The following is a 16113-nucleotide window of genomic DNA, read 5'->3' on the forward strand; positions in this document are numbered from 1 at the left end:
TTAAAACTATTAGATAGGAGTAACAAACAGCAGCTGACATAATATATCGGAAATTAATGTCCCATTAAAAATCCACATAATATTTTTATATATTTGCTCCTTTAAATAAAAAGTGTTTGAGACCAATATGCTCTCATTTCCTTTGTGATGAGCAGAACTTTGTTTTTGCTCGAGTAGTCTAATTTCTTGTACTTTTTCCACCTTGCTGGCACGTATAAACATTGATAAACAATTTTATCTCATAGCATCTGCAGTTACTTTTTATCTACTGCATCACTGTCTTTTAATTTAAACAAATTAGTTATTGCTTTCTGCACTTTTATCAAGCTTTGATTTCGCTTAAATTAAAAATTCACTGTCCCGTGGTGTTTTCTCACTTTTTAATTTGAAGTCTATAAATGATAAGCAATTTATTGTTCGTCCTGTCCCAGTGCAAGCAACATTTTCTAATGTCTGTGAATAACTTGTGTAAAATATCCCTGTCCATAAATAAAACGCACTAATTCGATCATCAAGCAGCGTCTTTTGGAAGAAGATGCGCATAGATTTCACGATAGTGCTTGGGAGTATCGTGAAATCTATGGTTATAAGTTATTAAGCAGGGTTTTTGACTGAGTAAACACATCTCCGTGTCATAGAACGGCTAATATCTTGGATCTCAGTAACTTTTAGTCTGACAGACACTTTAAAATCAGGCTGAATCCATTTCAGAAAAATTAGACAATGAGTCCACAATAGTGTGCCTAATTGGCAGCCCAGGCGAAAGCCTCCACATGGCAGCAGCTCCCTGGGTGGAAGCATACATTACATCCAGGGGCACCACCAGGAATCTTGGGGCCCAAAAATTAGATTCCCTAACCCTAACCCTTTTTTTATTTCTATGAACAAAAAACATAATTTGTGGGGGACCCCCTGTCGGTCAGGTGCCCTTAGAATTGTCCTAATTTTTCCGCCTCTGATTACATCCAAATTAATTTAATTTTCCTTTTCAAGTTCAATTTTATTATTTTCCAGATTTAGTTTGAATTTTTCAGCCTAATGACCGCTGGAGATTTGGACACCTGTACGCTTTACCCTGTAGTGTGTTTAGATACTGGCAGTATGAATGTCTTCATTTTTCATAATTCATGTATTACAGTTTTTAGAGATTTTTTGTGTTATCATTTTTATTATTACTTTAGTTCATTATTCAGTCTAATGTTAATCAGTAGTGACGTGAGGAGCACAAACTTTTTGATTGCTGTGTTGAGTATGTGTGTTCCTGTGAACTGATTGTTCCCTTCATCCTTGGAAGAAATGGGTCTCAAGGGAAAGGGCTTGATGACCTGAGTGTTAGATAGAGCTGGCATCTGTTTTATTGTTTATCTTTTCTGACTATTGTTTTCCCAAATAAAAGGCTCTAGCAGAGAGAAAGCAGAACGCTCTGTGAACGACTTGGAGGAGCAGTTTACTGAGTCTTCTCCTTTTGCAAAAGTTTCAGCCATAAAATTCATATACGTTGTCTGTGGTTCTTTTATGTAGGTTCACGGAAAATACCTATCATTTTGGGGCCGAAACCCGGGATCTCTCATACCCGTTCGCTGACAGACGAAGAACGACACGCTGAAAACCATGCATGGCCAGAGTCAACAGGACTTGGAAACAAAGACCCGGGAGGTAAAATTCTTCGCTGGGCCAGAGACATATGTCCGACTTTGTCTGCCAACGGTGGATTGACAAGATCCAACCGGACAACACGAAAACGACAGAAACGTAAGTGAATTTTAAAAGAGTTATATCTAGAGGTTAGAGTCCTTGTCAAATGGCGTTTTGACTAAAGTCTGAAAGGTTAGAGTCCCAGTTGACAGCATCTCAACTAAAGCTCTACAGAAGGAAAGGTTTCTAGAGCCTCTTTTTATTCGAGGAGACCCCATAAGGGCAGATCCTCATGCGGATAGGAAGTGTCATTGCTGTTTTGTTGATGTGTGTGCATGAAAGAGTCATTAGTGCTCTTCTCTCCAGCATTTTCTCTGAGAGAGCACGTAATATCAAAACATTTCAAGCTAAAATTACAGAGTGCTAAAATTATGGGAAGATTGTGGTGTTCTTATTCTTTTTCTCGCCTAAAGAAAGAAAGTAATTATTTAAGGGAAATAATGGGTGGTTTTGTTTTTGTTTTGTTCTTTAGCTTTTCTACACTTTCAAAGAAAAAACAGTTGAGAGACATCTCACCGAAATAAAAAAACCCCAACAAAACATGGGAACAACCTTTTTGTATGCTCAAAATGGAATTATGACTTTCCTGAAGGAGGAGAAGCTGAAAGATAAAACTAAATAATAAAATTCTCCTCAGAGAACAATGTTTAATGTATTGCATCGTAATCAGATTATAACACCAACTTGGTGAAATGATCCTTTAGCTGTATATCTGGAGGGGTCAGAGGTCAGAGTAAGGTACGGACCTGGACATTATCCAGCCTCATGTCTCTCTTAGGCCTTGAGAGGAGGGCTGCCCGCTGGCTTCACAGTCTGCAGCACTGAGATCAACACATTTAGAGAAATCCATTGTTCTCTGGTGAGACGTGACTCAGACTAAGTTAACATAAACTTACATTCTACATTTTAAAGGTTAATATTGTACAGGATAAAAGAGACTACGGCTTTTAACATGTTTCATGTTTATATGTGTTTGAATAAGGAAATGATTTATGACTTCTTAAAATGTTGGGTAATAAGTGGCTAGAAAACTATACGACGAAAAGAAAGAAAAGTTATATGGAAGATATTTGTGTAAAAAACACAGAAAGACAGACAAAACCTATTGACTTTTATTTGCTTCTTTCCTTTTCCTCTGTCTGAGCCTCGCTGCGGTGCGTCTGACCTCTGACCTCAACTCAGACCTGTCCTGCCGATCAGATGACGCCCCCTCCCTCATCACCAGCCAATGACACTGATAACGATTCCATTTGAAAACCTCACTTAAAAAAGGTGAAGGAAGACAAAGCTTAATTGTACACATTGAATGAGCACATTTACAGTTTGATTTTGTTGAACAAACCCTAAACCCTGAACAAAAGTGTTTCTCAACTCTGGTCCTCAAAGCTCACTGCCCTGCATGTTTTATGTTTCCTTGCTTCAGCTCAGCTGATTTCAATTAATGGGCGAATAACAGGCATGTGTTGAACTTCAATCAGTTAAATCAGGTACTTTAAGGCAAGGAAACATTTAAAACATGCAGGCCAGTGTGCCTTGAGGACCGGGATTGGGAAACATTGATCTATGGCATCACTTGATAGAAGTTTTTCCAAAGCCACATTCAGTCTAGAAAATCCATGTGTGGAAGAATCATGACATTTGCCCCTTGATGTTCTGGCATGGGAATAAAATCTGAATGGTGATTGGTTTATGCTGTGGATGGTAGCCCTGACCAGTCATCAGTCAAAAGGATGTCTTACAAAAGTCACAGTGCTTCAGTATTGAAAAATCATAGCCAAAGCTGTCTACACGGACACTTGATTTAGTCTTCGTTTTATAAAGTCATCTATACAATCACAATTCCATTTTCAGATATTATTTTTGTATAGCACAAGTGCCCAGGTGAACATGGACAACAAAAATAAAAAGGTACAATGCTGAGCACAGTTAATTCAGTTTCTCTGCTCACCATGCTGTATATCTTTCATGTCGAGGTGCAAGGAAGACATGAGAATCCCAACAGCCTGAGAGCGCTTGTTGTTCAGCAGCTTTACAACCTAAAAAAACCCCCAAAGTCAGTAACAAGTTGTAACAGATACAGGTGCAGTCAGGAAAATTTCACAGCGTTTCACTTTTTCCACATTTTGTCATGTTTACAGCCTTATTCCAAATAGTATTAAATTAATCTCTTTCTTCAAAATCCCCCATTATGACAACGTGGACAGATGTTTTTGAGTACTTTGCTAATTTATTAAAAACAGAAAACTGGGGTGTGGGTGAGGGTACATGTAATCGGTGGCAAACTCCCTGCAAAGAGTTTGCAGGGAGTTTGCCCTGCGATCGCGGAGTGATCCTCTTTCCTCCTTGGTTAGAAGAGCCTTTAGCACAATGCAGCACCCTTTCCTCTCTCAGAGAAATGAAGCTGTGGCTGTCACGATCCGTGTTTCTGTGTGTTTATTTTTGAGTTCTCTGTGTTCAGTCCTGTTTTCCTGTGAGTCTCTGTCCTGTCCCCCCGTTGATTGTCTCCCAGGTGTGTCTCATTCCCTTGATTACCCCGTGTGTATTTAAACCCACCTGTTGTCTGTGTTCCTCGTCGGGTCGTTGTCGTTTGTCTACTGTGTCTTATGTTCGCGCCAGTTGTACTGCTTAGTCCTGGTTTGCGTTAGTTCTCGTCTCCAAGTCCTGTTTATCAGTTGCTACTGGTATTTGGCTGTGTGCCTGTCTCTCTGCCGTGCTGCCTGTGTTTGGACTGTTTGAGCATCTTCATCATTAAATATCTTCTTCATCATCACTATAACCTGGGTCTCAGCGTCTCTCCTCACCACCAACAACCGCACTTCATGATAGTGGCTACAATTCAGTTGCTTGCCATCATTAGCATGTAAATGGAAATGACTGATTTCATTGAAAAGGTTCTTTGAGTGTCCTGAAAAGCACTATATGAATCTGTCACGTCATTTAACCCTTGTGCGTGCGAGGGCTGAGGCAAACGTAGAGGACTATGGCAAATGATACAAGTTTTACGTGTGTGGCGTCGGTTGGACCCCATTTCTACATACAAGGGTTAAATAAATGCAACTAGTGCTACAAAAACCTTTAAAAAAAAAAGAACAAGAAATAACATTTTTACATAAGTATTCATAACCTTTCAGCCATGAACTCAAAACTGAGCTGTTTCCACTGATGACCCTTGAGATGTTTCCACAACTTAAATTCGGTACATTTAGTTTATATAACTTGCTTTCAAAAGGCACATACCTGTCCATATAAGGTCCAATAATTGACAGTGTAGGTCAAAGGTCAAACACCAAGAATCAAATCAAAGGAACTGCCTGACGACTTCCAAGACAGGATTGTCTTGAGGCAGAAATCTGGGGAAAGACCCAGAAAAATGTCTGGTGTTTTGAATAGCGCACTGAGTTCAGCGGCCTCCATCATTGGTAGATGGAAGAAGCTTGGGACCAGTAGGATTCTTCATAGAGCAGTTTAGACTGCTATCCGGGAGTGGGGAGAAGGGCCTTAGTCACAGAGGTGATCATGAACTCAATGGTCACTCTGCGAGGTACTGCGTTCTGTAGAGAGAGTAGAACCTTCCAGGAAGACAACCATTTCTCCAGTGATCCACTGGTCAAGTCTCTATGATAGAATGCCCATATGAAAGCCACTCCTTATTAAAAGGTAAACGGCAGCCTGTCTGGAGATTACCAAAATGAACCTGAAGGACTTTGAGCATGAAATTATTTTTCAAGGACCAGTATTGAAGTTGTTCGTGTGAGTCCCAAGAGTTGGTTTGTAGAAAACCAGGCACAGCTCATAACCATAACCTACATTGAGCCATGGTGGTGGCAGCGTCGTGTTCTGGGGATGTTTTGCAGCATTGTAAGGCTGCCACTGGCAGGTGCCACTGGTTTCTATGTGAGTGGGGAAAAAGTAACATTTTATTATAATGGGGAAAACTGTGACGAATCAGGATGGAATCATGGCAGAGCTATATGGTTTAAAAAAAAAAGAAAAAAAAAGAACAATAAACAAGTAGGATGGATAGTACACACATAATGTGTGAAATCCAGTCTTTATCAAAAAATTACAGGAGCCTTCTTTTGCTAGGTTAAGAGAAAATCCTGTTTGGAAGTATCAGGATTTGTAACCACCTTATGAAGTGGTCAAAAAACCCCAGAGGTTTTAATTTAAGTTACTTATCCCATCATCTTTCTTTCCAAAAAGAAAACACAACATTGGTCCCTTCCAATTCATCAGATTGATTTTGGTACAACAAAGCACCTCTGACCAGAACGTATATGTTTAGGACATGGGTTGGCTTGGTTTGGTATAGAGGTAGAAATGTCAGCACAAGGTTCAATGACACATTGAACCTTGCACTGGCAAGGTTCAATGTGGCACTTTTCCACATTTTTAGCACTTTTCCATTGTTTAGCAAAACCACAGATGATTTTATTATCTATTTGGCATAGCTTTCTTTTCCATCCCCTGGTGAATCACCAGCCATGCTGTTGGTATCGACAGACAGACAGACAGACATACATGGATATCTGTTGGTATCTATAGAAGTGGCAGCATCAGCAGGGCAATTAGAGAGGCTAGAATATTGCCACGACATTCTTCTATTCAATCACTTTGCAAGATGTTCAAATTCATGACTGAATTTACAATTTTTACACTTTTGGTCTTTGATATAGTCTTTCAATATACTGAAGATATTTTCAAACTTTGCATCTTAAATATTGCATTTATTTTGTATAATTGGCTCTGTCCTGGTTTTGCTTTTAGCTTTGTTAGACTGATTGATGGTAAGCAGAATCTAACCAGTCAACAGGGACCACTGCCCTGTATATTTTAGGTGTTTCCCTTCTTCTGTCACACAAGTAGACTGAATAAGTCAGTGATTAACAAGCTTCTGCAGCACTTGATGGCTGCAGAGGAGGTCATGTAATCATTTGAATCAGCTGTTCTGCAACACAGACACTTAAAACATGAAGAAGTGTTAATCATGTCTCTTTAAAATATACAAATATAAAGAAAAAAATTGTGAACTTCAGTGGCTTTATCTCTTAGAAACTTTAATAATTTATTTATTCAATTGTTGCCAATTTTGAAAGTATGTTAATTCTTTATGTTTTTGCTTTGTATAATATACAAGATATTAAACATTCTTAATACACAGACCTGTTTTGCCTTGGATTTTGTTATGGTGTCAGAGAGTGGCTGCTTTTTTTCTTTAACTGCTGTTTTCGAAAACAGTGCCACAAACTCGTCAAAGTCCACATCAGGTTCCTCAACCGACTCCCACACAAGTGAAGAAGGAATGTCCCTGAAAAACACAAAAGGGCTCAAGAGTTTCATGTAACAAACCAAACCTTGAGAAATAACTAGAAAAACTATTTTCTTGATTGTATATAGCTTAAATCATGCCAATGTATCCACAGGCCAAAATACCCTTGGCAGACATAAGTTTAAAGTAATCTTTCTTCTGTCAATAGAAAATCAGGCTACAGAGGGTCTGGGCTCTCGACTGTTGAGAAACCATTATTCTCTGGAGGTGTGGACTCTATTGATGTTTTAACTTTTATCCAATTGCGGATGCTTGCATGTGACGTATGTACTGTACAAGTTTGATACTAAGAAGCTTACTGGAACTCACCTGTGCTGTAAACAACCATCCTCCACTGCAAAAAGAGAAGTGTTGAGCTGAACAAGGCAGCTGCTAATCTTAATTCAATATTTGGAAGCATGAGCAACATCAAAGGGTGAACGATTTAGTTCACTTCCTCCACTGTCATTGATAAAACTAGAGGCAGACTATAATTCTAAAGTGGCACAAAAAAACAGTTTCATTGTTTACAACTTCTTCTGTTCACTGATTGGCCCTGTGAAAAATTGACTGGAGATTATCTGAGTCCAGGGGAGCAAATCTAGACTTTACTTTGAATGAAATTGAACAGAATTTACAAATTGAACTGAGATTTATATTAAAATTAAATGCTCCATTTTTTTAGTAAGCACAAACCAATTTCACAGTAGATATTTCATAGCAGTTAAAAAAAAGTGCATGCACAATTCTAGGATTGCACTATAAATGGCAAATTTGGTCATAATTTCTGTGTGCAATGTTACTATTATAAAAGATAGTAAAAGAATGCATTAATTGTTGGTAATTCCAAGTGTCTCTAGTTCTTTGTTTATATCCCAGCATCATATTTGGGTAGACTTGTTAGATAGACTGTGTCTGTGTGAGAATCTACAGCAGATAAATAGAGGACTGCAGTATATTCCTACCTGATACATATGGTACCTGATAGAAGGCTGGAAGTAGTGATCATAAAGAGAGAAAGGAAAAAGTGGATTTATCACAACTGATGTCATTGCAATATTTACCAGTTATCATTGGTGAATCTTGTGTGGGAGTCAAGATCACATGATTTCTAGGAACGATGGTGGCAACAGTGGTAGGAGTTTGTCCTGCAACTGGTGGGTTGCCGATTTGATTCCTTCTCTATCTACCTGTGTCGCTGTGTCCTTGGGCAAGACACTTCACCTGCCTTGCCTGCTGGTGGTAGTCAGATAGCCTGGTGCTCTGTCAAACTGCCCCAGGGACGATGTGGCTACTATCAAGTAGTTTGTGAATTCAGTGTGTGAATGATATAGTATGAAGTGTGAAGCACAAATCAGAACTCCCTGCAGTTTGCTTATCACCGTGGAGTTGAAGACAACAATGTGAGGACCATGTTCTTTTATTTCTTCCATGCATAAACACAATTCTGCCTGATTTGGTTTGTCAGTAACTCCAGAAGACTGATGGAGGCCTCGACAATCACCTGGATCTATGACTACCTTACAAACAGACCCAGTTTGTGAGACTGAAAGACTGTGTGTCTAGCCAGGTGATCAGCAACACAGGAGCACTGCAAAGTGCAGTATAATTTTCCATGTCCCACGTACAACAGATTCAGAAAGAAAAGTATGACTGAAAGACTAACCCAGCAAGTTAGTCTTTCAGTCAGCAAATATGTAAAATTGTAGTGCAGGCAGACAGGGAGGAAATATAAATGACAAAAATTTGAAAATGAAGCCCACACAGACTAGAAAATTGCAATCAGTGTACTGCTGCATTCTTTTTGATCTGTCTGCAGAATGGTTAATTACTGTAATCAATGTAAAGACCATTATTACAAACTAAATACATTTAGTAGTTATTAAAGAAGTACTTTAACATCTTGAATATGTCTACATATTCAACAGAACATTCCTAAGAAAGAAAAACTTGACAATGTTCTCTATTCATATCTATCTTTTTTATCTACTCCCTTTCTCTTTCAATTTTTATCAACTGTATCTTTTTCTGTAATTATCAGGTTTATTTCCTTACCAAGCTCAGATAGTCAGGGTGAGTAGGCTATTTACCCCCTGACAGCCAAACCTGGTCAAAACTTTTATTCGATGAGGACTGGATTTTAGCAGCGTGCCAGGGCAGGGCATGGCGCACTTGAGCTATTTTGTACACTTTAGACCTTCGCCTGTAGCAGTAGGTCAGTTCCTCCCGCTGCTGCTAGCTGGACTCTAATGGTACGTGTAGACTTTTGCATTTGTTGTGAACACCCCTGCTAGCATTGAATGTTAGGAGGACGTCCGTGAACGTTGTCTTGATATACATGATAAAGCTAGTCGCGCTTGTTTGAGTTCACATAGAGTTCACTCACGAGCAGAGCTACTTTTCTGTGACTCTCACCGTTTTCTTGCTCTTTCAATTTTTCTGTTGGATGTTTCCAGCAGCCAGGAAACCCATTTCCCGTTTGGATATTTTTGTCATCATCTCTCTGTCGTGCTCTTCTTTTTCTTTCTTTCCTTCCCGCGCTCTGCTGTCATACTTTCTGTTGTCCTCTATCATGAGGAATTACTCACTGATGTTTATCGCTTGTTACCGGTGATAAGACAGACATCATCTCCCTCTTAGAAAACACTGTGCTCTGTCTTCGAGTAAATTGTGTGAGTTAAAGAAGGAGACAATGTGTGACAGCGCTAACAAAAACACGTACCGTATTTTTCGGAAAATAAGCTGCTTTTTTCCCCCACGCTTTGAACCATGTGGCTTATAGCTCGCTGCGGCTTTTCTGTGGATTTTTCTTCAACCGCCACAGGGCTCTTTAGCAGGAAGTGAATCATTGTAAGTCAAAATTGGAAATCAAAGAAAGCGCTCATTTTCATTTAGAACAAGTACATGCTAGCAGCAGGCACAATGGAGAAATGTTTTCAAACTCATAACCCGTCATCATAGAAACAAAGATGTTCATGAGATGCAGCTTTTAAGTTGAGGGCTATCGAGCCCTGCACTTAAGCTCAGCGTGAACGAATCCACGGTTCGGCGTTGGAGACACAGGGCTGTGTCCTTAATAGCAGATTTATTAAGGACACAGCCCTCTGCTTGTGGAAAACCGAAAGCGGCGGAGATATCAGCGGCTTATAGCCCAGTGTGGTTTATATATGTGCGTTAACAGTTTAGAAAACAAAAACGTTGTGGGTGCGGCTTAGTTTCAAGTTGGATATCCTCAAGCCTCGGAGGTTCACTTCTCTGCAGTCTGTTACACAATAAAACCACTGGGATAACGTTTGTTCTGGTCTGTGGCCTGTAAAGATGGCACCAAGCGACTGGACCTAAACGCCCCACAACGTCTGACGCAGTGACGTTGGTCCCAAAGCTCTATTGGCCAATAGCAGCTCTCCTCATTAACATAACGATGCAGCAGAAATACAGCAAACGGAAAAACAGCAAGCAGAAAAGGGAGAAGCAAAAAAAGGCTTATTTTTCTTGATGGAAACTCATGTGTAAGGAAAAGGAAAAACTAAATATATATTTGTGCTTTTATTTCTTATCAAAATATATATTTATTCTTTTATTTCTTATGTTGGTTTTGGTCCTTCATATCAATACATTATAATAGTTTAAAACAATTAAAGGAATACTAAGACAATATATTATGACAATTAAATATAAGTATTCAGATAAATAATTATAAAAGTATCAACAAAAAAAAATCTAAAATATTTTTTTATATATTTTCCAACTCCATTGAAATTTGTCCGAAGTGTTTGTCAACACCATCAGACATAAACAGAATGTAAAACAAATCAGGCATTATTGGGGGTCATCAGAACTTTTGAGGACCCCATTGACCTCTTCCTTTGCTAAGAGGGCTAGTTATCTCTGGTTAGCTTATGTTATTATTTAGTTGTTTCTTCTGTTTTATTCCTAAGTTGTTCGTCACATCCATGATGTGTCAACTCCATAACTGTCATTTTACAAAACTTTGATGGAATTTTGTGAAATAATAGCTTAATTTTAGTATACTGTACAGATTTCATGGACCTGATGAGCTACAATATGGCCTCCTTCAGAATAACGTCATATAAATTGAGGTAGTTTGGCTTTTTGTCAACTCCGTCAGAGTTTTTAACTGACAGTGTGACTCTTTCAGTGTTTTCAGTGTTGACAAATCTCACTTAAAGGGGCAATTAATTCATTTTAATGTATTTTACATAAATTGCATTACTTCACATGTATCAATTTTTTATTTTTGCTCACTAGTTTGTCACCACCTTCAGTTCTGTGTCTACTCTGTTAGATGGACTTTTTGTTGTTTTTTTGTCTTAAATAATATTTGTTTTTGTTTCTTGAGAAGCATTGTCTGTAAAACTGAGTAAAAATATCACTATTAGGGTCATTAAAAATATTTTTTTATTTATTTTATTTATGGCGATGACAACGTTCTGGGTCAGGTCCATTAAAAATGTAATTTTTAAAAAAAAATGTTGCAACTGGGAGCCTGTACCTTAGCATCTTTACATTTCCAAAACATTATTTGTCATATTTGTATACATAAGCTTCAGGAATAATTTTTAAAAAATTGGTAAAATTTAAACCCATTTTGTCCCACTTCTCAAGAATCACTGGCTTGGATTTGAATTGGTATGTTTTGCATTCAGTGAAAACAAGGATGTTGACAAATAAACTGGACAATATGCTGGCAATTTAGTGACATTTCCACAGTTGTGGTCAGTCTTGAAATACAATTCTGAGTCCTCAATGTCCGAGACGAGACCAAATGCGGTCGAGTCTGAGAGCAGAACCATAGAAACATACGCACCACAGAGAGAAAAACAGCATTTTTTTTATTGTAAATTCGTATTTGTAAATTCCATGACATTCCATGACCTGAAATTAAATTTCATGACTTTCCAGGCCTTGAAAATAAAGTAATGAGTAATGTGCGGTAATGCGTCATGATGTCGTGTTTTTAACCATCCAACTGATCAGCATCACCCTGCTTGTTGAAGCTTCTATCTCAGCTTATAAAAATACTGTTTGACAACATTGGTTCCGAGGATCTGATAGAGGTGATCTCTGCCGCAGTATGCATGTTGGCTCATCCCCCAAAGTCAGAGAGCTGCTGCTGAGTCAGCAGAGCGTCCTGCTGCACATTGGGGCGGAGGAGCAGCAAGTGGGTGCACTGAATTTAACTACTCAAACGGGATCTGCTCGTAATAAGTTTGTTTAATGATGTTCCATACGTACATCGACGTAGATCGACTGGTAAATCGAGAGCTTTGCCTTTTAACTCAGTTCTCTCTTCACCATGACAGACCAACACAGCGCCTGCTTCACTGCAGATGCTGCGCAAATCCGTCTGTCGATCTCCTGCTCCATTTTTCCCTCATTCATGAACAAGGTCCTGAGATACTTAAACTCCCCCACTTAGGGAGACAGGGTTAGGGTTACCTGATGAAGCCAATAGGACCACATCATCTGCAAAAAGCAGAGATGCAATCCTAAGGCCATCAAAATGGAAACACATGTAGAATGGTTACTTTTCTTTTAATTCTGCATAATTGACTTAACATAAGTGTTGGGGTTTTTTGTCAATATTTGCCGTGAACATAGCTAATAAAGCCTTTAAGTTGCTGAGACGTACTTTCGCTTTCATTGCTGTGACATCACTGTGACTAATCAACTCGACTATCATGTTGTGGTCAACTTCAAAAAAATATGAAGTCACGCAACCCCTAATTTTAAGCAAGCAGAACTAAAGCAATAGTAATGTCTTGCCAATAACATCACAGTTGTCTGGTCAACATCAATACCTTTTTGTGTGTAGCTGGATCCTGGTCCAATAAAGGGGCTTCATTGGCCGAGGTGGCTCCACTGCAGCTTTTCTGGCTGGTTTATCCTGAGTTAAAGACAGAGAATACAGACCCAGTGGCAATGGAGGGGGCAATGAACCCATTCCTGCTGGAAGACTTGGAATGCCAGTTGCTCCTGGTGGTGGAGTAGGAGGCCCAGATCCTGGAGGAGGAGGTGGATGTGGAGGGCCTGAATGTCCTGGTAAAGGAGGAGGTGGTGGTGGAGGGGGAGGCCCTGGAAATCCTGGTAAAGGAGGAGGCGGTGGTGGAGGGGGAGGCCCTGGAAATCCTGGTAAAGGAGGAGGCGGTGGTGGAGGGGGAGGCCCTGGAAATCCTGGTAAAGGAGGAGGCGGTGGTGGAGGGGGAGGCCCTGGAAATCCTGGTAAAGGAGGAGGCGGTGGTGGAGGGGGAGGCCCTGGAAATCCTGGTAAAGGAGGAGGCGGTGGTGGAGGGGGAGGCCCTGAAAACCCTGGTAAAGGAGAAGGAGGTACAGGAGGAGGGGGGCCTGGAAGTCCATGGAAAGGAGGAGGAGGAGGGAGAGCTGAAAGTGCTGGGAGAGGTGGAGAAGGAGGGTCTGGAAATCCTGGTGGAGGAGGAGGAGGAGGAGGTGGGACCAAATTCAGGCATGAGTGAAGAATTACAGTTTCTCCTTGATGCAGAAGAGGTGAAGTACAAGGCTCTAGTTGACATGAACAATCATGATTGGATGATGGCTGCAGAAAGCCTCCATCCAGCCCTCTACAGAGCATGTTGAACCTAAAACTATCATCCATTGGCGAGGTCTGCACTGACTTGACCTCCTGGCATCCCACAGAGGCCCCTGCCTCTGTTTGCAGATGAGCATCACAGAGAGACCTCAATAGGCTCTCATTTCCTCCACATTCTCTGTCGGTGGTGGAGGTGATGGTGGTTATACCCTTCTCCTCCAGAAGAGGGGGCTGACGTTCCAACTCAGCAATTTTAGTCCTGAGATCTTCTATAGTTTGCTCAAGCTGCTGGATAACATTAACATGTTTCTCCTTTAGTTTTTTTGACGGCAGCACATATTCCCCCTGCAGAAAGGAAAAATACATAATCAAATTTAAAAATGTAAAGTCTTTGTTCACTTGCACTCTTCCTACCAAACAGAACTAGAAGGATAGTTTCATCACACAACAAAATTATAGAATGCAGAGAAAAATAACAGGCCAGACCTCTGATCTCTCCTCATGGTCTTGCTGTCTTGTTGAGGAGACATCTTCACAATGATCTAGGCAAAAAATATCACAGTAGAGCAATTATACTTTAGTTAAAACACAATGGAAGAGTAAAAGAAGGTAGTAATAGTAAGAGGTAACATTAAAGCTACAGGAGGTAACTTTTATTACATTACAGCATTACATTGCAGTGTAGGCTGCAGTGACTGATGGCAGGATTCTACAGGCCTCTGAGCTGGATCTATGTTGGCTTTGTTAAACAATTTTTTAAGCATTACATCTTCACATAAGTATAGAATTATGTTAAAACATTGTTGTCCAGGTTGTCACAGTGACTTTATCCAGCTGCAATTCCATAAATGCTGCAAGATACATCTAATGTGAAATCGGTATATTTAAAAAAAAAACTTGTATTTTACGATAATTTAATGAATTGTATATTTATTAAAATGCAATTAAGAATGTAGAAGTGTCATAATTGTGCACAGCAAAATCAAAAGTGTTAGACTTCCAGCGTTGGTGTTGTATGTTAAAAATACAGTGTTAATTCAACACTTGAAAACAGGCTGTCTTAAACTAAACTGGGTGGGCAGAGTATTTTGAATGAATATGATGGTGACACACACAGGTGAGTCTGGTTAGTTTTGCTCACACTTCTCTTTAAAATTAGAATAATTTATTCATTATTCTAATGTTCTGCTATTTTTCCTGTTTTTCCTCCAGGCTGGGAAAAACAGGCATTCTTCTGTTGGTTCACATGCTTCTTCCTACGTCCAAAGGCCACAAGAAAAATGCCAAAACATCTCAAGTCACACTGTGGACCATGTTGTCAGATATGTGCAGATATGTGGTTATTCTAATGATCCTACGTCTTGTGCAAAAACCACTTTCTCATTGGCTTAGTTTGCTATTTGAATGTAGCTGTGCTATATATAGTTATTTTTTATTATTCATCTTTTCAGCATTTTGTCAAAGATGGGAGCCTGTGTTGAAGCCTTCCTCATTGGTGTGGAACCAGGACAGCCCTTCCTCCTGCATGTTGGTGAAAACAAGAGCAACACCAAAGACACTTCACCATCAGTGGATCACAAGACCATCCATTGCTGCTATCGATGAACTTTCAAAGCACACTTCACCTTCAGTGCAAAGTACTATGAATTCCTCTACAACAGGGGTCTCAAACTCAATTTACCCGGGGTCCACTGGAGGCAGAGTCTGGGTGAGGCTGGGCCGCATAAAGGATTCCACAAAAAACATTTTAAAAATATCCTCAAATGTCATCAATATTTAATTATTTCTCCAATACATGAACTACAAGCTTTGGCTTTGACAAAGACATGATGAGGTTGTGACAAAATTTAGTTTATTCCACTTGGCATTGCTCTTGTTCTATGTTTCATAGAAGTCTTTAGCCAGCTAGCATCGCATGGCATCATTACTGCTTTTACTTGTCACAACAGCACGGTTGTGACAAGCAGCCCGGTAGCAGTCGCCTTTCTCTGCGTTTGATCGTGGCATTTGTTAATGGTAGAAAGTACCAGAATGGCGACTGCAGAGAAGGGCAACTGGTACCGGACTATTCCATCATCCGCCGCACTATTGTTACAAGTGTAGTGTGCATGAAGTCAGTGTAGCTTAGCCTAGCACCGAATGTCAGCCATGACGAGGAACGGCGGGCGGGGCTTCCTTCAGAGGTCGGCTCACCCTGTGGGCCGCACTAATGTTATACAGTCATATCACGGTGGGGGCCACGAGACATCGTCCTACGGGCCGCGAGAATGAGACCTCTGCTCTACAATTTCTGTACATTAATCCAACCTACAGTTTTCAACATTGTTAGGACCTTTGCACGACACTTGAGATGATGAATATCCTTGCTTTTATTTTGTGTGGCAGAGTGGACGCTCTTTATTATGATGGATCATTTAAATGCATACTGTATCAAGTATTTCCAATTAAGGACTTGGTTTATTACAGTCTCTATGGCAAGCAGTTTTCTGAAATGTGTGGGAAAGAAAACATAACGGGTTGGCATGCTGTGTGACCTTTGCTG

General features: G+C 40.0%; 1 protein-coding gene across 1 annotated transcript in view; it reads right to left on the minus strand.

Annotated features, from left to right (window-relative positions):
• Positions 1-13708, minus strand: part of fmn2b (formin 2b) — a 60101-nt gene extending 46393 nt beyond the window's left edge. Inside the window, exons 1-4 of the mRNA XM_088016422.1 lie at positions 13657-13708; positions 12826-13447; positions 6859-7003; positions 3644-3731 (exon numbers count right to left, since the gene is read on the minus strand). Of these exons, the coding sequence (XP_087872548.1) occupies positions 3644-3731; positions 6859-7003; positions 12826-13447; positions 13657-13708 (907 nt within the window). The remainder of the gene's footprint in view (positions 1-3643; positions 3732-6858; positions 7004-12825; positions 13448-13656) is intronic.
• Between the last annotated feature and the right edge of the window lie 2405 nt (positions 13709-16113).

The sequence above is a fragment of the Poecilia mexicana genome, unplaced genomic scaffold (genome assembly GCF_051168715.1).
Source record: "Poecilia mexicana isolate PSO_F unplaced genomic scaffold, ASM5116871v1 scaffold_19, whole genome shotgun sequence".
Taxonomy (NCBI): domain Eukaryota; kingdom Metazoa; phylum Chordata; class Actinopteri; order Cyprinodontiformes; family Poeciliidae; genus Poecilia; species Poecilia mexicana.